This window comes from Calidris pugnax, unplaced genomic scaffold, assembly GCF_001431845.1.
Source record: "Calidris pugnax isolate Ruff unplaced genomic scaffold, ASM143184v1 scaffold38, whole genome shotgun sequence".
NCBI classification, from domain to species: domain Eukaryota; kingdom Metazoa; phylum Chordata; class Aves; order Charadriiformes; family Scolopacidae; genus Calidris; species Calidris pugnax.
The window spans coordinates 213,335-238,425 of record NW_015090995.1 but is presented as its reverse complement, the minus strand read 5'-3'; the positions used below and the strand labels follow the sequence as shown (position 1 = coordinate 238,425).

General features: G+C 46.0%; 1 protein-coding gene across 11 annotated transcripts in view; it reads right to left on the bottom strand.

Annotated features, from left to right (window-relative positions):
- Positions 1 to 793: 793 nt before the first annotated feature.
- Positions 794 to 25,091, bottom strand: part of ARHGEF9 (Cdc42 guanine nucleotide exchange factor 9) — a 191,794-nt gene continuing 167,496 nt past the window's right edge. For 8 of the 11 annotated variants that reach the window (XM_014955077.1, XM_014955081.1, XM_014955087.1 and 5 more), the window contains 3 exons: positions 23,365 to 23,608; positions 22,459 to 22,527; positions 11,398 to 11,660 (listed from right to left, as the gene is read on the bottom strand). In XM_014955077.1, the coding sequence (XP_014810563.1) occupies positions 11,479 to 11,660; positions 22,459 to 22,527; positions 23,365 to 23,608 (495 nt within the window). In that variant the 3' untranslated portion in view covers positions 11,398 to 11,478. Of the gene's footprint in view, positions 1,069 to 7,996; positions 9,068 to 11,397; positions 11,661 to 22,458; positions 22,528 to 23,364; positions 23,609 to 25,091 lie in introns of those variants that run through there. The other 3 variants (XM_014955078.1, XM_014955079.1, XM_014955080.1) reach the window with 3 other exon arrangements.

Here is a 25,091-nt window from a genome sequence, read left to right as displayed (position 1 = left end):
AAAATGCCTCTGTCTGGGGAATGTCAGTTTAACCATGAACGTGGGCTTTGGTGGGTGCTGCCTCTTGGGTACGTGCTCTGATTTCTTTTTCAACTTTTCCCCAGGAGACACCATGAACACAGCCCCTGCTGCCTCCAATTCCGCAGTCCAGTTTCCCATGTGGTGGTAAATCAGGGGGGTCAGCACCCCCGAGGTGCAAGAAGTGGATTGGAACCCCCCGTGGGCTGCTCCCCTTTGCCAGGTGAGTGTTGTTACCCCCGCTCCAGCAGAAAACCACGCGGCGTCCACACACCCCAAAAAACTCCCTCTTCCCTGTCCAGAGATGTCATGAACGGAGCCCCTGGGTAGCACTTGAATTGTGTGCGAGGCTGAAACCACTCATCTGCAATCAGGCAACGAAATCAAACGTGTTTAATGGTACATCCAGACAGTAAAAACAAGCCCGGTGTAACTGCGCTAGCGACACCGATAACAACAGCGTGACGCATCCTTGAGCAATTTGCCTGTGCCCTGGCCTCCCGGGCGGCCGGCACCACGCACAGCCCGCCCCGCCAGCGCCTCAGTCACCCCCTCCTTGGTGCCATCCAAACATCTCTTGCTTTTCTCCATCCGTTTCCTTTTTTTTTTTTTTTCCTCCACCTTCTCCAGCGTTCCTGCCCATCCCTGACACCGGGGCTGTGAGCGCCGGCAGCCGGGCTGGGGCGGCTGCTGCCGGCAGGATACGTACCTGGCGCGTCGAAGCCCTTTTGGCATCACTTTTGCTGTCACCTTTGCTGTCACCTTTGCTGTCGCTGGCAAAGGGTGGCTGCCTTCAGGAGGTGACTCGTTGGGAGGGTGGCTTTGTGGGGAGGCTGCGTGCTCACAGTCCTTAGAGAAGGGGCACAAACCGTCCCGGGAGCAGAACCAGAGCCCGCGCCACCCGTCTCGGCTCTCACCGCAGCTACGGGTATTTATTGTATTTGCTCCTATTTTCTTTTCCCGGTCCAAAGACTCTGGATTTCCTTTGGATAGCGTGAAACCACCGCAGCAGCAGAGCTGGCCAGGGACTCCTCTCTTGCTGCCCTGCATCTGTGGGGGAGTGAAACTTTGAGGAAATCAGTGCGTTGGTCACATATTCCCTCAAAATAAACGGCCTGTGGGGTAAGGGCTCTGTTAATTGTCATTAAGGGAGGATAACCCTCCCTGGTCCTGACCCACCTTGTGTGTACACACAGCACCCACCCGTGTCACGGGCACCAGTGCTTTTGCCTGTTGGAGGAGGGCTCTTGGTGGCTTTTGTGTCACTCGGGTGTCCCCTGGGAGCGCGAGGGCCCTCTGCATGGACACCAACACAACAGAGTTTGGCTCCAGCCAAACAGAAAAATAAATTGTGAAATACAAATGGTGTGGTCTAGGTCAGATAAGGCAACAAGTGGCGGAATTTTTTTTACAATTGTCCTGATAGTGCAATTTGCCTGCCTCGTCCTTTGCTGGAGTCGGGCTCTGTAAAAACTACAGCCTTTCATGTCAGCCGAGTTTGGATGGGGAGCAGAGCGTCAGGCTGCTCATTTTTGGCACAGGAAAAGCACTGGTCTGGTCTGCTGGGGAGTTAAAACACAGCAAATGGCACTTCTTTGCATTTATCCAGCTTCCAAACTGACAACAAAGAACTAGTGTGACAGCACATGCCCGGGAAAAGCAATTCCATTTTAAGATGTGCTAAAACACCTTCAACTCACAAAGCCCTGTGGCCTGGGCTGCACAGGAGTGACCCATGGGGGAAAAGCTGTCAAATGCCCAGGTCAACCAGCATCAGGCTGATATTAAACTGATCTGGGCAATGGGGCTCAGCAAAGCTCTGCTCAGAGCGTTCATCTGGACAGGCCAGGGCTCACCTGGGATGAGGAACTGACCAGGGACTGTCTGAGATAACAACAGCAGCCACTTCCACTTCTGCAAATTACTTATTTGTTCAAACCTGCAGTGTTTCCCAGTGAATGCGATGTAGCATCAACCCAGCCTATGTAAAACCTGCCTTAAAAATCCCTGTCTTTAGGAGGAAGAAGTACTTCCTCTTACGTGGCTGAGCTGACTATTCCCAAGCATTTCCAGCCTGGATGGGTCCAGTCACTAAATCTGCAGATGAGGTGCTGCTTTCAGTTACACCTGCAATGAGCCTGTGGTGGGTCACTGGGGTTGTTCCAATTTATACCAGTTCAGAAAACAGTCAGGAAGAGGATATTTTTTGTTTGTTTGTTTGTTTGTTTGTTTTTTTTACACTCAGCTACCCAGTTCTGGAGAAAAATCCCACCAATTCACAGGAAACACTGGTCAGTGTTGCACTGATAAGAGGAGCCCTGGCCCTGCTGGGTGATGGCTGTTCCTTGTTTGGCATCTCCACCCAGGGCACACCACGCTCTGAGCAAGGGCCACCTACTTTCTGATTTCCCATGAACTGGCAAAGGCTGGAAAATACAAATACACACACCCTCCGAGCATTTGCTTCAGGAATAAAAGCTTCCCAGCTTTTGTAAAAGTGAGGTTGAAAAGAGGAGCAAACATACTAATATATCCTCTGCTGCTTCTCCATGTGGAAAAGAAGAGAATAAAACTTCTCTTCTGAAGTTAAGTTTCACTGACTTCCAGGACCAGCCAGGAAGACACCACCGGGTCTCTCAGAGCCTGAATTCTCAGAGGGTGTTTAGAAGCCAATTTAGTACCATGGTTTATTCTGAAAAAAAACGAAATCCTAACAAAAATGTGTGTCTGTTTCCCTGCAGCTGTACAGGCTCTCACGGCGTGTGTTCCAGCTCCCTGCTATTACAGCAGCGGGGCGAGGAGCTGTGTGTACAGCCCCCATCTCCCCCAAAAAGCAGTTCCCAGCTCGGAGCCGTGGTGGCAGCCAGAGGTGACACACGCTCGACAAGATGTCACAGACCAGAGCACTTTCTCAAGCCCTGATGGTTTCTATGAGGTAAGTGTTTCGGCAAAGGTTTAGCTTTTTTAGGTATTCTCCTATATGAAAAAGTTAAAAAATCAGTGTTCTTGTCTTGGAGATTTTTTTTTGTTGTGGTTGCTGTTGTAGCCTGGACTGAAAAAGCGAAGTCCCTGTGTGTCCCCGCAACCCCAGGCTGGCTTTGGCTGGGGTGTTGAAAGGGGGGATGCTGTGGGGCAGGACAGGGAAGATTTTTGAGCCATTGCTGCTGCGTGGCTTGGTCTGTGGCAAGGTCTGAGCACAGAGCCCCTGCCAAACCTGCCAGAGGTAACACATTACTGTGGCTCTGAAATGAGAAAGTGCACATCTTCACCAGGATGCAGGGGTTTTTTTTTGCCTTGAGAGAGCTGGAAAGAAAAAGGATGTGAACATTAAAAGCATTTAAGAAATACCTTATCTCTCTTTTCCATAGCAAAAGTAGGAGATTCAGAGAAACACACACAGTTTTACAACTTGTAGCTGCAGTTTTGGGGAGACTACATCCACAGTTAGTCCTTCCTTAGCAGTCCTTGGTGGACTGTGCTTAGAAACGCTCTCAAAAATGCCCGTTATTCTCGCTGCATCCCCAGCAACACCCAATTCCAGACTCTTCCTCAATAACCCAGCACAGACAGTGCATGACGTGCCTCGGAGGATGCTGCCCCATCCCTGAGCTTAGTGCAAAACCTGGTGCTGCTTCTCAGCTACAGAATAACAAGGGAATTTAGCGTTTGAGGCAGATGGGGATCGTAATCCCAGCACCATAGGCCAGATCCAAAGTCTGATTCCTTAAAAGTTGGGCTGTAATACCACGGCTATACACACAGATAAAACAGAGGTGGCTTTGACGTTCAGAGTTGTTCGTACAACATTCCTGTCATGTCACAAACATCAGCCTAAAAGCTTTGCTCGTCCCATTGCCCATCCCCACGCTGCCCACGGAGCCCAGCGCCACTCGGGGGTCCCACACACCAAAGTGCCCTCAAGCCTCACGGCTCGGTGGGAGGCACCACAGACCACCAGAAAACAGGCAGCCTCAGTGGCGATGTTCATTCTAAGGCATTTCCCTACTCATCAGCGTTCATTCTGAGGCCCGAGTCCTGCACTTCCATGTGTACGTAATAAAAACTTTGGTGCAAAATGGTGGACTTGGGCACGCGTTTAAGTGAATTTCTGAGTCAAGGCCTCAGCCATCAGGCCACGTCTGTCCTGCTGAGCCCCTGCTGCGACCACGGAGGGTCGGTTTGGTCTGTTCTCTAGAAATACAGCCCGAGGAACCTAGCACCCCACAAGAAAAATTAACTTTAAACTGGGTTTCTTTGGTTTTGGTTTTTGTCTTATGCAACCGAAGCTCACAGCGGCTGGCTGGATGCTGGGTGGCTGGAGAGAGCTAAAACCAAACCAATATTGTCACCAAATAAATGAAACACAGAAGTTGACTACAAGCTGCAGTGATGTTCCTGGCAGTGGAATGCCCTTCTCCCTGGCCATGGCTGGGACAGTGAGCTGGGCTGGGAGCATGTTGCAGGGCCATAGAGGTCATCGCTGCTTCTGAGCAAGCCTTGGTGGTGCTCACCACATGCTGGGGGACTGATGTTCTTCCCCAGTCCCTCTTGGTCAGGGCTTTTTTGGTTTTTTTGGGACATTACACACCCTGGGCAACGGCTCGTGCTCTCCCTGACCCCACAGCTCACGTCTGCAAACTCGGAGGGCAGAGCAAAATTCTGGCCAGCAACTATTTTGGCCCCCAAAGGAGTGGTGTGGGTGGAAGAGATGTTCTTCAAGAGGAGGTTTTTGTAAGCAACTACATTTTGGGTCTGCTCTCCCCAGCAGCAGACTTTGGAAACAGCCTGTGCCAACCCTCCGGAGGGACTTAGGTTTGGAGCTACAAGAGAAACAGGATCATTTGGCGAGGTGAAGCCCAGCACGGCACCAACCTCATCTTCACCGCAAGCAATAATGGAAGCAAGAGGAAAAAAATAAAAAAGCTTGGCCTGGGCCAGCGCTGAAGCAGGAGGCAGATGTGAAGCTGCGATGCTGGGGGCTGGCTCAGCCTGCGCAAACTCTGGCCCTGCAGAAGCCTTGGTGCCACAGCTCTGCCCCTGCCCCATCCCTCTCCTCTCCCAGGGCAGAGCTGCTTGCCCTTGGCACGGTTTAACCCCCCCAGCTGACTGCTTTCCAATGGGCATGGGCTGAGGATGCGGCCGGTGCACGGACCAGCAGAACCTGCCATCCCTTGCCCAGGGGGACGGAGGGGAAAGAGCAGAGTCAGCGTCGTCACTGGAAACGCAGCTCTTTGGCCATAGTTATTTGGAGGACCTTGGAAGGTGGCCATGTGCTTCTCCACATGATGACTCCCAACGGCTACAGGCTCTGGGTGCCACGCTAACCCCACTTCTCTGGGCTGGAACCCTGTTCTTGGGCTGCCTAGAAACAGAGCACTGCCCTGCCTTACCTGGGAAATGCCACTGGGTTTCTGCAGAGAGCACTTTGCTTCTCAGGGGTTCCTTCTCCCTGTGGGACTTTGCTCCCTCCACGGTGAGGGGCAGCCGGGGCAGGGACCTGCTCTGCTCCAGGGGCTCCCTCCCCTCCCACCCCCCCTGCGCTACTGCCACGGGCTCCAAACGCTCCTTACGCTGCTCCCAAGGGATCTGCTGGATTAGAAGTTGGGAGAATTCGTCTGTCTTCAGGGCTGGGCTGGAGCTGAGCAAAGGCGAGGAAGAAGAAAGCATTTTAAACCCCTGTTTGGCAGAAGACTCGCTCCGAGCCCCACTTGGAGAGACCCCTGCCAGCACTCGTGAGGCCGTATTTTGTCAGGGCTGAACCTCCAGCTACTCATTAATCATCTCGCCCGGTTCAGACGGAGGACACAAAGCAAGGGGAGGTGGGAGGTTTGGAGAACAAACCTATTTTTTGGTTACACTCCACAGGTTTAGGGTCTGTTTTGCTGACAAGCTGGAGCCCCACCCCAGCGACTCGTGCTCAGCCTTTGGGAAAAGAGTGAGACCGCTCTGAGGAAAATGATTTAAAATGCCTTCAGATGCCTTTTCACTTCTTTTTATTTAATTCCATAAATATTTTCATAAGGCTCAGTGTCTTTACAACACTTTTTTAAACACTTTTTTTTGTTTTTGTTTTATACACACAACTTTGACACTTGTTTGACAGGGTCAAACAGTCCAATATAAACAAAATAATAAAACTGGCAAGTGCGGATCAGCTGGGTTACCAAAATCCTTTTTTTTTTTCTTTTTTTTTTTTTCTCTTACTGTTAAAACCCCAAAAGCACTAAAATATCAGTATTTGGCTTCAAACTAGAGTTTTAAAAACCTTTTTTTTTTTTCTTTTTTTTTTTTTCTCTTACTGTTAAAACCCCAAAAGCACTAAAATATCAGTATTTGGCTTCAAACTAGAGTTTTAAAAACCTTTTTTTTTTTTCTTTTTTTTTTTTTCTCTTACTGTTAAAACCCCAAAAGCACTAAAATATCAGTATTTGGCTTCAAACTAGAGTTTTAAAAACCTTTTTTTTTTTTCTTTTTTTTTTTTTCTCTTACTGTTAAAACCCCAAAAGCACTAAAATATCAGTATTTGGCTTCAAACTAGAGTTTTAAAAACCTTTTTTTTTTTTCTTTTTTTTTTTTTCTCTTACTGTTAAAACCCCAAAAGCACTAAAATATCAGTATTTGGCTTCAAACTAGAGTTTTAAAAACCTTTTTTTTTTTTCTTTTTTTTTTTTTCTCTTACTGTTAAAACCCCAAAAGCACTAAAATATCAGTATTTGGCTTCAAACTAGAGTTTTAAAAACCTTTTTTTTTTTTCTTTTTTTTTTTTTCTCTTACTGTTAAAACCCCAAAAGCACTAAAATATCAGTATTTGGCTTCAAACTAGAGTTTTAAAAACCTTTTTTTTTTTTCTTTTTTTTTTTTTCTCTTACTGTTAAAACCCCAAAAGCACTAAAATATCAGTATTTGGCTTCAAACTAGAGTTTTAAAAACCTTTTTTTTTTTTCTTTTTTTTTTTTTCTCTTACTGTTAAAACCCCAAAAGCACTAAAATATCAGTATTTGGCTTCAAACTAGAGTTTTAAAAACCTTTTTTTTTTTTCTTTTTTTTTTTTTCTCTTACTGTTAAAACCCCAAAAGCACTAAAATATCAGTATTTGGCTTCAAACTAGAGTTTTAAAAACCTTTTTTTTTTTTCTTTTTTTTTTTTTCTCTTACTGTTAAAACCCCAAAAGCACTAAAATATCAGTATTTGGCTTCAAACTAGAGTTTTAAAAACCTTTTTTTTTTTTCTTTTTTTTTTTTTCTCTTACTGTTAAAACCCCAAAAGCACTAAAATATCAGTATTTGGCTTCAAACTAGAGTTTTAAAAACCTTTTTTTTTTTTCTTTTTTTTTTTTTCTCTTACTGTTAAAACCCCAAAAGCACTAAAATATCAGTATTTGGCTTCAAACTAGAGTTTTAAAAACCTTTTTTTTTTTTCTTTTTTTTTTTTTCTCTTACTGTTAAAACCCCAAAAGCACTAAAATATCAGTATTTGGCTTCAAACTAGAGTTTTAAAAACCTTTTTTTTTTTTCTTTTTTTTTTTTTCTCTTACTGTTAAAACCCCAAAAGCACTAAAATATCAGTATTTGGCTTCAAACTAGAGTTTTAAAAACCTTTTTTTTTTTTCTTTTTTTTTTTTTCTCTTACTGTTAAAACCCCAAAAGCACTAAAATATCAGTATTTGGCTTCAAACTAGAGTTTTAAAAACCTTTTTTTTTTTTCTTTTTTTTTTTTTCTCTTACTGTTAAAACCCCAAAAGCACTAAAATATCAGTATTTGGCTTCAAACTAGAGTTTTAAAAACCTTTTTTTTTTTTCTTTTTTTTTTTTTCTCTTACTGTTAAAACCCCAAAAGCACTAAAATATCAGTATTTGGCTTCAAACTAGAGTTTTAAAAACCTTTTTTTTTTTTCTTTTTTTTTTTTTTTCTCTTACTGTTAAAACCCCAAAAGCACTAAAATATCAGTATTTGGCTTCAAACTAGAGTTTTAAAAACCTTTTTTTTTTTTTTTTTTAAATTCTCTGCTACAAGTCCCTGTCGTCATAGTGCCTTTAAACTCCTACAGACTCTTCTTTTCTTCTTAAGGAAAAATAAGCTCGGTGATGCCATGCAGAACTTACAATAGCTACTAAATATACATGTTCCCTGAAATGTAGCTGCAATGAAAAGATGACAGAGCATAAAGAGAACAAAACCAGAAACCCAAAGCACCACAGTGTACTATCAATAACATTGCAATGGACGGCCAGTGACCATCCAGAAACTGAAACAAATTTCAAATATATTTCTCTATGTATTATTTTCTATTTACAACTGTTAGATGCACCTAGGTTGGTTCTTGTTTGATCTTTTTGGAGAGGGTGGGGAGGCGAAAGTCTTGAATTTGGATCCTCTGTTCTAGTGTCTAGGTCAAGGGGTAATGCATGTCATTTACCTAGGGAAGAGGGTATTTTTGTTTTTTTGTTTTTTTTTTTTTTTATATATATATATAGATTCAGCCAGAGAAATACCGTAAACATGTTAAGTTTGTCACAACTCTCTTGTTTCTGCGTATGGGATGGTAAGTGGGTTCCTCCTGTCTGGCAGTGAAATGAAAAGTCTGTATCAGACGCTCGGTCAAAATCCCCCCGCTCTGCGTCTGCGCTGCCGCCCGCGCCCCCGGCCCCGCTCCCTACCGGGAAAGCCACCGCAGGGAGGGAAAGTGGGACCCGGTGCTGGTTCTTCTTTGTGACAGTGCTCCATCTCTTGCAGCACCTCGGCAATTTATGGAGGGGAAGAGCTTTCTTGAATGCCATGCCTGAGAGCCAAAGCCCCTCTTCCCTCTGGAGCCAGCGCCTGCCTCTGCTTTGCCGGCCGCCCGGCTGCGGCAAGCGCGAGCAAGGCTAGCTCCTTTTGGCTTTCCGGTTAAGAAAGAAGCTGCGAGTCCAACAAGTGGCCTTGTCAGATCAAGCGAGTCTTGATTTATGATGCAAATAATGGTGTGGCGGTGGCGGTTCTTTTTTTTCCTAGTGCTGAATATTTAGGAAGCATCTTCTCATAAAAATTATGGATGTCTCATTCTCACTCTCTGAGGCACAAAACAGTAAATGAACAGGCTTAACTAATGTGCTTGTTACTTTTTTTTTTTTTTTTCCCCTAAGCAATTAAAAAGGCAAAGGAATAAGTGAAATTTTCATCATGTTGACAACAGTTTGTAATCTCTCTCTCTTTCTCTCTCTCTCTCTCTCTGCACCTATCCAGCCATTCAGAAATAGTAAAGCATTTCAGTTAACTTCTGAGAACCCAACTCATTCCCTTCGTTAAATACCCATTCTGTTAAAGAAACAAAATCATATTTGCTACGTACTCAGTATTCAAATCTGACCATCAAAATGCAAAGATACAAAAGAGCATAAAAATTAAGTTCTGATATAAAATTGGGTTGCCTCCTATTTGGGATTCCCGGTGTTTTGCTGCTGCCTGTCACAGAGGGGCCACTCTCCCTTCTCCAAACACTCACCTGGCTTTACTGTTTATTGATAGTTTCTAGCTTACTAAAAAGTGCTGAGATTATTTCTGTACTTAAATAAAAAACACAGCCACTGCCCTGGAACATGCCCTGAATTAAAACAGGCTCCATGGAAATACTGAAATCACGCTCTCGGCTCTTCCCGTTCTCTTGTATTTCTTAGGGGAGAACAAAAAAATAATGTATCTCCAGGCTGTTGGCCTGAGGTGCTTATTTGGTGTATCAGATTCAAAAGGAAACGATAAATACCGTGATCAATCACTTCATCCCACATTTTCAAAGGAGCTTGCAGAACAGCTCTGCAAAGTTTTTAAGTTCATCTTCCAAATCTGGTTAAACAGTCTCATTTGCCCCAGGAAAAAAAAAAAACCTCATCCCAGCGCACAATGATCTGTTTTACAAGCTTAAACATAAGCTTTTGCGCTTGCAAACGCATGTACTTAAGGCTGAAATTGTAGGAAGTGTCTTTGAAAACGGAGCTACGAATCTCCAGAGGGAGAAAAAGAGAGAGAAAGAGACCTGGAGAGCCCAGGGACACTGATACGCCCCGGCCGCCGCCGTTTCGATTGAACCCATCTCTGATTTAGATCAGGTCACGTAACCACGGCCATACGCTAAACCCAGGTCACCTCCCTGTCTTGCCTGAAGTTCTCAACTCCTCTGCAGCTCCTTAAATATCAGGTAAATACTCCCAATGATCCTGCTGCTATGGGGTGGCCACGGTGGCTCGCCTTCTGCCTGGGCGGCCGGTGCCCCAGCAAAGCCGGGCATCTCTTGGGCAACAGGGCGGTGAGGGCAGGGCTGGCCCTCACTCTGGGGATCATTGCTCCTCTCAATGGTAATTAGTGGTTCATTAACGCAGGACTGTGCAGGCGGGAGCGTGGCCAACAGGATGGGACCTTAGTTCCTGAAGAAAGAAAACTGGCCATTTGTTGGAGCCTAATAGCCAATTTTCCTCTAGCTGGGATGGAGGGCGTGAAGCCATCAGGTTTTAAGCTTTTATCTTTGCATGGAAAACAAAGATAGGAGTGGGCTTTTCAGAGTCGTGTCTGAGCTTAAAAAGAAAATAAATCAAAGATAATCCCATAGAAAAAAAAAACCAAAAACAAACCAAACCTAAATGCAAAAGAAATAAAAGCCCCTGATATTCTTTTCTCAGTGAACAAATCACACTGAATTGAGAAAAAGACAGTGCTTAAAAAAAAAAGCAAAAAAATTGGACTGAGGAAAACCCATCTCTCACTTCCTAAATAGCTGGTACCCCCTCTCTGCTTGTTTTCACCTGCCCACAACAGAACAGTTAAAGCCAGAGAAAGACTGCGCAGCAGAGCATGGTGCACAAGGGAGCACATCCAGACAGGCACGAGTCGGAGCAGAGGATGCAGGACGGGACGGGGAAGGGTCGATGCTCTTCATTGAAATGACAATTCCAGGGACAGCCAAGGAAGGGACGGAGAGGGAGGGAGAGGGAGCAGAGACCTCCCGGCACTCCAAAAAAACAAACAACATCCCCCCCCCATAAATAAAATCAAATAAAATATACACCAATGTAGTCCATGAGGAACTCCGATGACGAATTCACACAAGCGAGAAAGCATTCTGGGATGCCAATGACGACTTGAATGAAAATGAAGAAGAAAATAATAATAATAATAATAATAATAATAAAAAGATGTCCGACCAATGGAATAAAATAAAACAGGTCATATGGTTAGAAATCATTGGTGCTTCCTAGTATCTAGTAGCAGATTGCTTCCCAAAAACAACAAAAAAAGTTTTTGGTCCTTCTATATATATACATATATGTATATATATTATTATTTTTAAAATGTGTGTATATATATATATGTATATATATTTAGTTGCAACAGTGCTTCTCCGAAAAAAGGTCCATCTATAAATATAATTTTATTTATTTTTATTTTTAAATTTGAGTTCTTTTAAGTTAAAATTCTCCATCTCTCTAGGTATTATTTTTTGAATGGTGTTAACCTGCTGAAGTTTTGCCAGAATGGTGCCTGGCTGCGTCTGGGTTCGGTGAACTCGAAGACCTGGGACTGGGATATGCCATCTGTCACCATGTATTGTCCCTGATTTAATGGATCCTGGGGTGGTGGGTAGGCTGGAGGAACCGACTTGGAGTAGCTCACACCTGCATCGATGATTGGGGGGAAAAAGAAACAGATCAGTCAAAGTGCAATTGGGTCAATAGTCTTTCTTCGTCATGCTATCGCTTCTTACCACTTAATTACCAGGGTCCCAAACAACGGGGAGACGTGCTAGAGACGGCAAATCTACGGAGGAACGCAGCAGCTGCCTGACCTCTCGCCTCGGAGGCTCCCTACGCTCCACCACGCGGTGAAGATTTGGAAAAAAGATCCATTCCTTTGGCATTGGCAGAGTATTTTGCCTGCCCTCATGGAAAAGTCCTGCGTCACCTCACGAGGCACAAACCCCCGGCCGGGCCCCACGCGGTACCAGGCTGGGCAGACGGAGGCAACGCAACCGCATCCTCCAACCCACTCCCTAATTTGGGCATTTCCAAGCTGGTTTTTCCCCTCCCTCCCAGCTACGCTTGGAAAGCTCTTTTGCCCCAACACGCCACGGTGACCAGCCCCCGAGGATGGTTCCTGCATCAGAAGGGAGCAGAGCTGGCTCTGGAGGGACCCACGTCGCTTGGGCGGGCGCTGCTCTGCCTGCACTAAGGGCAGCTCCATATTTCCTTTAGGAACGTTTGTAGGACTTTTCCATAGGGTTCCACTTTAAATTTACCAGCCTGGTTTCAGCCAAAAGCGGCTGCCACACAAGGCAGAAAAGGCTGATTCTGCTCAATCCAAACGGGTGGCAACGGATGGACCGGCAAGGCCGGGCTCTGAGGTTCTAGATGGATCATTCCCCCGCACGTGTCACACTCCTGAGTGAGACCGGGGTGAGGGGACACTGCCCTTACAGCTCTCCCGTGGAGAGGGGGGGCTTCAGCAAGCTGGGACCTACACACCCCAGTGTCAAGGATGGTGCAGGAAGGGTGGCTCTGGGCGAAAGGAGGTGGAACAGAAGGGAGACAAGTCACCACCGAAGCGTAGCCTACAGGGACCAGGAATTTTGCTACTTGTGTATTTCCTTCCCCACAACACCCCTGAGGAGGGATAAGCAGGGCAGCGTGATCAGCTGGAAACCACCACTCCAGAGTAAGGGCAGGAAGGAGGGAGGAGCAGGGCTCTGAAGCAGGTTGCTGTGAGCTCTGGCCATCTCTGGATCCCCTCTGCTGCAGGCAGAGCTGCTCTTCCTTCTGCGGGGAGGGCAGGACGGGTGGCAAGGCTTCACAAGGGCCTCGCCTGGTTTTAACCGCAGGAGCGAGGCGACTACCCAAGTAGATCAGTGTCCTCGTCTGGACAGCGGGATGGCATCACCCACCTACCTCACACCAGGGTTGTGAAGCTAAATTAATTAATGTTTGTAAAACACTTTGAGATCCTCGGCTGGGAAGGTGCTAGAGAAGGCAAAATACGGTGATTAGCACCCAGGTACCACAGCAAGGTGTGCACAAGAAATGCGACTCTTTGCATTGGGTTAGCGGTCCCTGCCCACACACAAACACACGCTCTGCAGGACGGGCACCGGCCGGCCCGGGCACAGGACGGCTGCACACATCAGGTACTTACAGACAAAAGGGAAAAGCCCCACAAATTGCACTCACGGAGCTCATCTGACAACTTTTATGTGTTGCCGCAGTATAATTCGGGACCTCTTTTAGATCCAAAGCTAAGGCTTTAGGAAAGAGAATTGATTCGCTTCCCCTTTGTGGTAGAATTTACCAATCAAGGGTGGTTAAAATCCACAGAAGGTTCAGACCAAATGGAGACATCATCTTGACTATGTCTAACTGATTTCTCCTTCTTTACAGCAAATACCCTCAAATCATGCTGTCCACTGTAGGGAGTAACGAAGACCTTTCTCCTTACAGTGGACCTTTAACAAATTCATCACACTTAATATTTCAAACTTATTTGAAAGGAACAACCTGGAGATGTTCTGCATTTGTATCTGCACGCTGGAATGGAGTTACTCATCAACGAGTTTTCTACTCTGTCCTTCCCAAGCTCCTCTCTCCCAGAGAAAGCCCGCAGAGCAGAGTTCAGCCCCACAGCCCTTGCTGTCCTGGGGTCAAACCTGGAACAGGGTCAGGTATAGGACACCTCAGACAACTCGACCATCCCTGTTGGCAGGCCCCAACCAGCAATTGGAATTTACCACTCCATGTGACTTAAGTCAATGAAGTCCCACAAAGGTAGAGCATGGGCTTGAGCTCCTCTCTGCCCTACCTTTTCCATCCCTTCTCTTCCCACTGTCCTGCTCTGAGTTGCCTTGTTGGAAGGCAGCTCAACATGTGGGCAGTGTAATCAGCTGCAGAGTCTGCTCTGGAGGGCAAACTCTAGCCCTGAACCTTGAATGAGAGTGTAGACGTTCTCCTGGAGGCTACCAGTCTTTAGTGCCTTGGCCACTTTTCACAGCAGAGACTGGTGCGGAATTTTAGAGCCTGTGGGGAGGTGAGGATCTGGTACAGGTCCCTCACAGGGCTAGGGGTGGGAAATCTGTCTGGGAACTGGTTTGGATCTTCAACTGACCTGCAGGACCAGGAATTACTTCAAAGGCAAACAGGCCATATGCTACCAAGATTACTAATTAATGTTCTACAACACAAAAGAGCCATGAACCTAAAGCTGCTTCTAAGGGACATAGAGCAATTGTTTCCAGCTTTGGAAGACCTTAAAACCCCATGGCTTTAATGACATGGCCCATTGTCTTTTGCATCCTGTGACCGCAGAGCAGCAATCAGCCTTGCGATGGATCTGGTCTGCCATGCTGAGCTGGACTGAGCTCTTTATTGTCTCCAAACCAATTTATGGAGGGTGAACTGATGTATTTTAATCATGATACAGAAATGCTAAGAAATCTCCTGGATCAGCAAAACGTTATGCACTTGGAAGGCTGAAGATGTAGAAAAAGGACAGTCTGGCTGAGGCCCGCTGACATTGATGGAGTTACACTGCAAAGAATGTAATCCATGGTCTGTCTTCTCCAAAAGAGAAAAAGGCAGACTCCCCTGGCCAGATCACTAGCAAACGCCATTCAGTTCTTTCCCAAAATAGCCCTTCTGATCCCAACTCCTGAAAAACATCTCTCCTCACTTCAAACATACCCATGCACGCACTGTCGCTTCCCTCTAACCAAGCTCAGACCCATATTCTCAAAGTTGTTTGCGTGGCCCTGCTCGAGGATGGAGGCTGTGGGCATTAATATCTAAGCTGGATGAACGTCAAAAGCTCCTGGCTGGTTCTACTTGAATAAGCGGCTGAAATTTTGCATATTTATCATATTTATCAAACGGCCTCCATGGCCTGAACGATCAAGACCGCGGATCTCAATGGCATGCAGAATTCCCGGGCATGCAAATACAAACACTGGTGCTCTGGCAAGTCAGGATCATAATTCCCTAAGAACACATTTTCCTATGAAACTGTGATACAGCACTTTGCAATACCTTGAGGTGCCCCAAAAATGGCTGTTTGTTTTTTTTTTTTTTTAATGGACAAACCCACATTCTTGACAAGGTGGACCACAGGAACTGAGGGGGGGAGGAGGGACGTTCCCCTAATCTGCACATCTTCAAATCCTGAGAAAGAGCAATTCTGGGAAAAAGCATGACAGGTGGGTATTTTTCTGTTCTGCTCTAAAGTGGTTTGTTCCCTCATCAGAACTCGGGGCCGTTGTGCAAAATTGTCTCTTGAGGGGTTTATTTATATTTTTTTTTTAATATGCAAAGGCGTAACTCCACCGCAATTCAACAGAAAGAAACGAGCGAAGCTCTTTCAAAATGCAATTTTGGGCTGCTCGGCGAAGGGAATTCAAAGCACCGAGGGAAAGAATCGATAGGAAAGTAATGATTCCTGGACACAGCTGCCACGCTGCCTTTCCAAGGCGTAAGAAAGCAGCTCTACACCATTGACCAGACCTGGAGCTCCTTCTGCTGGTTCATGCATTATTCTGCACTGTGGCAGAACAGAAAGGCTGCAGCTGTGGAGCGAGATCGCTCGGCAGGGTGGGGGTTGTGGAAATCTGTTCAGAAGGAGAAAAAGAAAACTCCAGGGTTTATAATTTGGCTAGACAAAACTGGTAAAGAGAGATGCTGCGCTGTCAGTTAAATCATGTCTTTTTTTAGTGCTAGGCAACGTCACTTGGAATCTTTCGGATTTCTCAGCTCAGAAGAAAACAATTAGAAAGATTTAAAACTGCCTCTTTTTTCCCCTTCTAGTTCTTTTTTTCAAAGCGTCTCTTCTATTTGAGGTTACAAGATGACTCCAGTAGCACTTGAAGATTTCGGAGCTTGCTCTTGACTCACAGGCAGCCCACGTGGAGACGTGCAGACAGAGCCAGTTATGACAGCAGGACACGGACACTGCACCTTGCCAGGGTTAATACAAAACATACACAGGACACGCTCACATTTGCCTACATAAAGCCATGGAAATTCACCTTACAAGCTGCTTATTCCATCCTCAACCTTTAAGGTTTCAGTCTATACTTTGATCAGGAGCTATTTCATAGGCTCTTGTTCTACCTAGCTATCTCGACATCATGCTCTTCATTAGCCAGAGTTGAGTGGGAGACAGTAAAATGTCAAGCCCTGCTTTCTCTTGCTGGCCAAGAGGAGGCTGCTGGTAGGGAAGGACGCAGCGCTGCGCTAAGGAACCTTTCATCTCCTCTTCTCTAACAGCATCTGAGCCAACTTGCATCCTTCAGGAGCCAAAACACTCAAAAATCCCATGAACTCTGTTTCTTCCTGAATATTGTAACCCATACACAACATGGCATAGCCAGGATCATACCTCAAGAACACTAATTGTTGCACGGTTAATTACTCCTGCAATAGGACGAGCTTAAGTTCAAGAACTAAGAAGCAGTAATGGCTGAGCGGGTACGGTCCTTTGCCTTTCTTCAGCACGTTTCAACAGAGGATCTCAAAGCACTTCACCACTGTTCCCTTGGTGGCTGTTTTAGGTTTGGAAGGAGCAGACTGGGCTGTGTGGGACACCAGTTGTGTTCCCCGGCTGCAGACCTGGGCTGTGCAGCACGAGGCACGGGGGGTGGCCGGGAGCAGGAGCGGCTGCCTCGGAAGGCAGTCCTGACCCACCGGGGACTTCGTGGGTTGACACTTCCACACTCAACAACCCCACTCCATCTTTATCATGCATTTAAGGAATTTAAGTGGTGCATTAGCCATGGTTTTTGACATGGCCAGGGATTTTACTCAGCAGCCTGGCAGAGGTAGATAGTACCAGGGGTGGTACCGGTGAGGAGAACACGCCTTGGCTATCTTTTCTAACTAGCCCAACTTCTCTGGTTTGGAGGAAGATGGGGGAGGGGGGAAAGGGCTACCTGCAGCTTGAGAAATGCTACAGAGAAAAAGAGTAATCTTGTGTCCTGGCTATTCCACAGCCATCCACAGTATCTACAAAAATTGAGGTAACTTGACCTTCCTGAGTCTATTTATCAAGTCTGTTACTGCAACCCGATGTCATTAGACTAGGCATTAGGATAATGATGCCTCATGTTATAATCAAATGCTAAGCAAGGCAAGATGGAATAAATAATACCAGGGCTTTATCAATCAAAGCCAGGTGAAAACTAATTTATCCTGTCGTGTGTTTATACTCCGCCTGTCCCGTTGATAGGGAGAGATCAGTTCATCCATCACTGCCCTGAAACGCAGCTCCTCTGGGTAGAAACACTGCCCCTCACCTAAAATACCTCACCGAACTGAAAGCACAGGAGTGTCTGGGCTGACAAACGTATTTCAGTTGGAAACTCAACATGACATTGATGTCAACATCTTGGCTCTTCAAACGAGGACCAAGGGAAAAATCCAAAAGGCCTGTTTCACATCGTACCAAAAAACCCCCCTGGAGAGTTCGCTCAGAAGCATGTGCTCATTGCCGAGCCACCGGTACCATCCTCAGAGGTCTCCCAGCCAAGAATTTATTCATAATTTGCCTTAGGTTGTATATCTGAGGGGATCTCAGATGATACTACTGCCTCCAGCTGGGTTAGTGGTGCCTGGAGTGAGAAGCCATCTCTATCTACACGATCACCAGTGAGACCGGTGCTTGTGGACCCACGGCACGGAGCGCTTGGGCAAGATGCAGACGGGCTCTGGATAACACCCGCGTGCCGGAGGTTTTGGGTAAGGTCTGTATTTTACAAGCACGGAGATAAGCTCTGTGCTTTCTCTGAATCTGTGGGGAAATCCCACCGAGAACATGATTCGCTCCGTTCTTTCACCTCTGGCTGCGGGAAGCTGTGTGAGAAGAGGGAAGCGACCCTGATTATCTGAAAATGCAAATGCCCCTCTTTGTTTTAAAGCTGTTACTCCATGTGTTGCTCCTCTCAATCCCCCCGAGGCTGTGCCGACATGTGTGAATGGGATGGGGAAACGTGTCAGGGCCACGTCAATCTTGTTAGCAAGGGAGAGGCAATAAAATAGGCTTAAACACTGAGGAGAACCGTAGGAGGTACCTACAGCCTCCAATACCTGCTGAGACCTGTCCTCACCAGCTGGAGGAAGCCAGCACAAGGACACTGACAAGTGTTAGGAGAAGGACAAGCCATCACCTCGCGCTCTGCAGACTTGCTAGGGGACAACTTGAAGTGCAGAAGTTTGAGAAGTCAAAGGAAAAGTTGTTGGGTGTTTGGGTCAAGGTTTTATGACGTACTTTGCCATGAGCTCAAGTGACCAGAAAGGAAGAAGTTAGCAGGAAAATTCAGTGACTCAGAAGGTGTTTAATGCAGGCCAAAGCGGTTCATGCTGGCTGAAGATATAACCCCTGCTGGGTTTGCATGGCTGGGTGTTCATGGGCAGATTTAATGACAGCATCTTTCTAAGCTCAGGGCTTTCACAAGCCCCAGAGCACCAGGCTAAAGACTTGTCTGGGCTGAGGGCATCTGCTTTGGTGAAGCTGTGGCACAGTGCAGAGGAGAACACACAGGACAGAGAGAAGGGCACGAAGGAGCTAGCTCAAAGCATGGGTCTGAGGAACTCTCCTGGGGTGGGAAACCCTCCCACCCAGCACTAAGAACACTTCTTTCCATTGGAACAGATGTTTCTTTTTCCAAAAAGGACACATTAGTGGGGAAGGGTGCTGTAAGAATGGGGTCTCCTTCCTGGACACTGGAACCTCTGATCCCTCTGACAGCTTCCAGGAACACCAGCCAAATTCCCTTGTGTGCACACACTGTCCTGCACGGGGACAGATGTAGACAAAGCTGAGGATCAGAAAAGTAATGGAATGTCACTGAAAGCTGCACACACTAATTATTGGAGGGGAGATTGAAAGTGGGCAGCAGAAGAGAATGGATTGATGGCCAGAGAGACTCCAGGAGCCTTCTGTTTTCAGCCACTTAAAAATGGCAAAAGTACCCTGGCTAATCCTGCGTCCATGTTATGGATGGACTGGAGATCCACAAAGGATCCATTTTCAAGGGAACTTCAGCATTGTTTCCACTGCTGTAGTCAACAACGAGCACAATTTGGGAAGTGCAGCTCCATGCTATCCTGATGGTGAGGCAGCAAAGGTCCTTGGTGGTACCTGGACTTCTCTGCGGAAAAGTTGTGTGCTTGCTTGGCTGCAGCTTAAAAAAGGGCTGGGGGGCTTTTTGTTGTTTTTGTAAGTCAGGACAAAAAAATTTCTCTGTTACTTTGCTATTTCTAGGAGACACCACACTGAATTCTATTCCCAGTTACCACACTGACATTGAAAGAAGCTAAAGGGCAGTAACCGAGAGGCAAAACCTTGGACAATCAATGCAAAAAGAAAAAAAAACAACACCAAACGGCCCTTTTCTCTACCTGCTGGTGAGGTGCAGAGCCAACACTACCCATTTACTTTATGTCTAATGGACTTAAAGAAGGCTAAAAATCGGTTTAATGCTGTCTTAAGGCACCTGGTCTAATATCATTACATTTTGCCCAATCCAATAAGTAGTGCAAATCCGAGTACGTGGCTGAAATCTGACCTCGTGCATCCTTAAATCGCTTTGGAAGGAAGCCTGGCCCTGCACACGTGCACACATTTCTGTGCAGACGTGAGCAGTAGGAGGGATCTTGCTTCCTGAGGGGGCTGATCTGCACCCACAGAGCCCTCATTTCGGGACCAAAAACCTTCCCAAAACACCGAGAGTTGCGTTCTCTCTTAATCACCTGAATAAAGTTTAAAAAGTGGAGTTTTAAGGTTCCTGCTACCAGCTGATCTCTCAGCACCTCTCCCTCTCCTGCTGCAGTGAGGGGTAGCTGAAACTACTTTAAAAAGCTTCCTTTTCCAGCTCCAGAGCAGTACTTTGGGGAGGTGTGGTACAGCAGGGCGTGAAAGAAGCGGCAGTTTATACTATCTGAAAAATGTTTTTCTGCTTCATCTCTAACAAAGTTGATCGCATTTTCCATCTCACCTCCTTCATGGCTTTCCTCTCTCTCCTTAAGTATTCTGTGACAGGGAAATTACCATGGTTTCCCATTTAAGGGGTGGAGGGAACAAGTGAGATAATGTAGAGACAAGTCTGCAATCGGTGTCCGCTGACACGGGAGCAGGCTCTCGACACGTCAGGTCGAGCTGTTGAGCCATCAGGCCCTGCTGCAGCCACTGAGACCTGTCCTGCAAAGCCCATAAATTTAAATTAATAACTAGTTCAGTTGAATGCAGTGGAAGTGTTCCCACTCCTAAAGGGCTTTCCAGGTCCAACTGATGCTCCAAAACCAACTTAAAGCCCCTTCCAGTGCGACTGTCGTGCTGCGGGAGGTGTCTGCAGGCATCAACCCCACTTCAGCAACCAGTCCCAAGTGCCTGCCAAAGTCTTTGGTAAAAAAATTGTTGGCAATATATGTAAAATGCATATGGCAAGACTCAAAAAAATCAGTCACTAAAAGCCAACTCTCAGGAATTTCCTCCTACCTCCCTCTTCTGAGCCATGGCACCAGGTCCCCGCTCCGGCAGCCTCCTGCCGCCCCTTGGTTCTGGGGCACAAGACAAACCACAGAGTAAGAGAACTAAGAGTTTTCAGCAAAACATTCAGTGCTGGCATTTAATTTAATTAATCTGAGACTGGCCTATGATTACCAAAGTGTAGGAAAAAAAAACCAAACCAAAAACCCAGAGCTACTAAGTTAATGACCCTATTTGTTGTTTTTCAGATTTCACGTCTTAAGTAAAATAACCCGTTTCACTTCACTGGATGCTCAGGGTCTGACTGAATTTCTGTCTGACTCCGGGACTGCACCTCATAAAAAGAACTGCCAGAGCTACAGCGTAAGCTCGTTCTTCATAAAAGTAACGCTGACTGGTCTTTTAGGAGCTAATTCATTTTATAGTCAGACAAGTCTAAGATAACAGCCCCTCCTTTTTCATCTCAGAGAGAAAGAGAGAGAGAAAGAGAAAGAGAGAAAACAAGAGAGCAATTGCCATGTAGGAAACACGTGTGGTTGGCACATTGTGTTTGTCAGGATGCAAGTCCAGTGATTTAAGTGGGAATACTGGTAGGCATGCTCAGGCACCTTTGAACTGTGTCACTTAATGACTGAAAAGTACAATTATTAATTAACGAACACCTCAATTAATTAGTAATATAATTAATTGAACAGCAAATAATCATTAAAACTGGTTTTGTCGTGGCCATCATGCAAGCCAGTGCCTCTAATTTTCGGGTTGCTGCCGTGCTGAGGGACACACATGCACGTGGTGAGGGTCCGTCCCCGACACCGAGCTCGTGCCAGCGCCCGCCACTGCCCCAACGACGCGGCCCTGCGCCCCTGCCTGGGTGTGCACACACACTTTGAGCTTAGAAAATCTGGCCAGGAGAGTTTTTAAGAGAACATCATCTCAGAAGACAACATAGGAAGTCAGTATAGAGGAGAAGACTAATGACAATGGAGAGACACAGCAAACCAAGGAGTTTACAGCTGGCCTAGCAAACCACTACTGGACCAGCAAAGCCAGTAGACAACAAACAGGTGAGGCAGAAAGCAAAGATCTCCTTCAACTTCTGCAAAAAACAACCCAGTGCCTGAACAGAGCGGGGACAAGTCAGCCTGGACCTGACGATAGCCGAGAAGTGGTGAGTTCTCTCAAAACCCTTTTCTAGGCCTGGTTGTGCCGCGGTACTTTGGTAACGCATCGATATGTCTACGACCTTGTGAAGCTTTGGAAAACTTGAAAAATGACCTCTCTGACTTTCCCTCCGTATTTACTGCTTCAAAACCTGTAGCTGCAAGAGTTATTGCAAGAGATAATTAACGCTGGCTCTTCTGCCAGTTGAGTGTTTAATATCTAGCATGGCATTTATTAGTTGGCTGTAGCCTGCCTGGGTGGGGAAATGAATTAGATATAATATCTTTACTAAGATATACTTTATTTCCTAGAGCTGATGCTACTGTGCTCTCTTAAAAAAGGTAGCCCCAGGAAATATGTGTCCCCTTTCCAGAAGCTGGAAAGGGGTAGATCCCTCACCATCTTTTACAGTATTTGAGCCATTTTTCTTTCTTTGCTAATGGGAGACTTTGGGAATTAGCAGAACCCCTACACATCTCCGCACTCACTCCCATTTCAGCCTGAGATAAACAACTGAGATAGATTTCTGCCCCCAGGGACAGCTTCTGGACATCAGACTGGAGACACGAGATCAAATTCATCTCTGGTGAAATGCCGCTGGTTTCAACCACGTTAGACCAGAGATTAATTTGGCCCACAGATACATTAAGAAAGGATACAAAGCACAAACGGTATTTTATAAAAAAAGAGAAAGGGGAGGAGGAAATTCAAAGGGGGACGCTGGATCCTAATCCAGCAGGATTCAGCCCAGCCCGCTCCACCCTCACATCACCAGGCACAGTGCGTGTTGCCGGTTACCTTTTTGCTTACTGACTTTCTTTACTGTCATTGCCGCTTGCCGCTTTTGATTTTCAGAAATTTCAAAGCCTGAAAAAAGGGAACACGGCAAACACAATTCAGAAGGTTGCTTACAAAGCCTCTTTTTCTTTTGGGGATCTGGGGGCCGCCAGCCTTCAGTGCTGAGCTGTCAGGCTTTCAGCCTGCCGTGTAATGAAGTGTTCCTTGTGCATCTTGCTGTCTGTCAGGCTGATGTTATTCTGCTGCTGCCTGAACATCACTGCAGGGGGGGGGGGGGGGGGGGGGAATGTTCTGCCCTGTTGGGCAAACACAGAGCACCCCAGGTGGCCAAGCGTCACCCAGTGAGCTGTGTGTGGGGCAGGTGTGCTAAGGAAAAGCAGTTCTTCCTCGGAAGGACAGGCCTCTCTATAATCTCACTCGTGCAGGGGCTGTATGAAAAGTAAGATTAGACCCATTATTATTTATACAGTATCATAAATATGCCCAGTGCTTTACAGCTGAGCGACACAGACTGAGCCTGGGCTGACACCGGTTACAGTCAATTTATGGGGGGAGGCCGAGGGAAGGGCACACCATAAGGCATCGACTCTGCCACCCTCCTGCCCTGCACGAGAAAGGCTCAACCAGAGCAGACCTGATGCAGCCAGGAGGCTCTGAAGTCAGGTGGCCAAAGACTTCCTTCTCCCACATTACCCACGGAGGTCCAGGCTTGAAGCTATGGACAGAATTTGTTTATTGAGGGCCAAAAATAATAGTGACTGAATTGGAGAGAGCTCTATTTATGACTGTGAGAGCAATGAGGTTGAACTGTAATTCTACTTAAAAAAAATGTGGGTTTCTCCAACAGTTGGGGCTAAATTTAGCATTACCAACAATCTCCTTTGAGATTCATTTCATATTCCTCACCTATCTTTTCATCTTCTTTTACCATCTTCCTTTCTTCTCTGAAAGCTCTAAGCCATCGCAACTTCTCCTCCAGTTTCTTGGCAAAGAATAAGTGCATTTCCTCAGTCTCCTTGTTATGAAGTTTGAAGGCATTCTTCATGCTGACATTGAAGTCATCATCTCTCCCGTCCTCTATATCCACCACTTCATACTTATCCATGTCTATGCGACCTTTGTAATACAGAATATCTCTTCGTATCAGATCCTAGAGAGAGAAAAGGAGAGATGGGTTGATCATAAGATACTTACAGAGCCTGAACTCAGCAGGGAATTCATGGAGGGGCTGAAGAAAAGAAAGAAGTAAAGGTGAAAACTGGTCAGATTCTTCAAGCCTCATCTGCTGTGAAGATATTTGTTGCTGGGTAAACGAATAGGGTAGATCATAGGCATAAAAAGAACAAATTATAAATCTTCACGCTGGAAAAATTTGCTTGTAAGCATGAAGAGACACCTTTGAGTGGGTAACACGCTTCCATCATTTTCCACGATGGGAAATTCTGTTCCATAGGGCGAGAAACCAGAAAGTACAGGCCACTGGCCTTGCAGGATTCTTGCAAAATCCTGCAAATGAGTCGCTGTAGAAGCATAAACCCTGAGAAGCAGCTCGGGGATGTCTGGCAGCGCAGGGTGGGTACTGCAGACATTCCTAGAGTCAGGGGTGATGGGTCTCTGCCCCTTCTCCTTGGAACCCATTCCCCATTTCCACAACTCACTGGCGAGAAAATCACCCCGATTCTCAGTTCAAAAGACTCCTACCCTATCTCTGTCCCATTACACCCTGGTTTTAATTTCAATCCAGCTTAAATTTTTCCTTTCTCCCTCCTTAACGCATAACCTTTATGACCAGACCTGTTCATCCTCGTCTCCTTTCTAAGCTGATTAATCCTACCCCTTGTTTTTCAGCAACAGCTCATTTTTCTGTGTTGGGAAGGGGAAAATAAAATAGTCTCCATTATTAATTTTTCAGGACTGATATGAGAGCACCCCCAGCTCCCTGGCTGTTGCACGTGCCCAGTGCACCCTCTGCTCCGTGCCAGAACCAGCACTGGGTCTCGGGTACCACCATATCCCCTGCCAACCCACGGTGGCTGGGAGACAGCTGGTGGCACTAAAAGTAGGTGCTAAAATGAAAAACACTAGAAAAAAAAAGTGTTTTGAGCCCTGTTAAGTCAACTGCTCAGTCACAGATGTGAAACTGTGGCTGCTGATAAACTGTAGTAAAAAACATAAATTTCCTGTTATCTTCCTTACCCTCTTCATACTTATTTTTGGCTTTGTCCACAAATTTTGTACTGCCTTTAGTAGAACTATTCCTGATTTATACACCCCCCCATCTCTATGTCCTTATAGGAACAGGTAACAACAAACAATCATCAGAAAACAGAATGTTAATTACATAGTCATGACCACATAAAGTGATTCAAGTTACAAGGCATACATTTAAAAAGCCAAATTTAGCAATACACAATCAAAATTTCCTTCCTCTATCCATTCCCAAAAGCCAATATTTAGGTGTGTTAAATTAATTTAACCTAAATACTTTTTGATTTTTGAGAGTGCCCTGAAGATAAATGCTATGTCAAAGGATTCATTTAAGAGGAGAAAAAAATCAATGTACAGCATTTATTTACTCAAGATTTAGTAGTGAGGGTTTTTAAAGATAAGTAGTAGATATTGTTTTCAAAAAA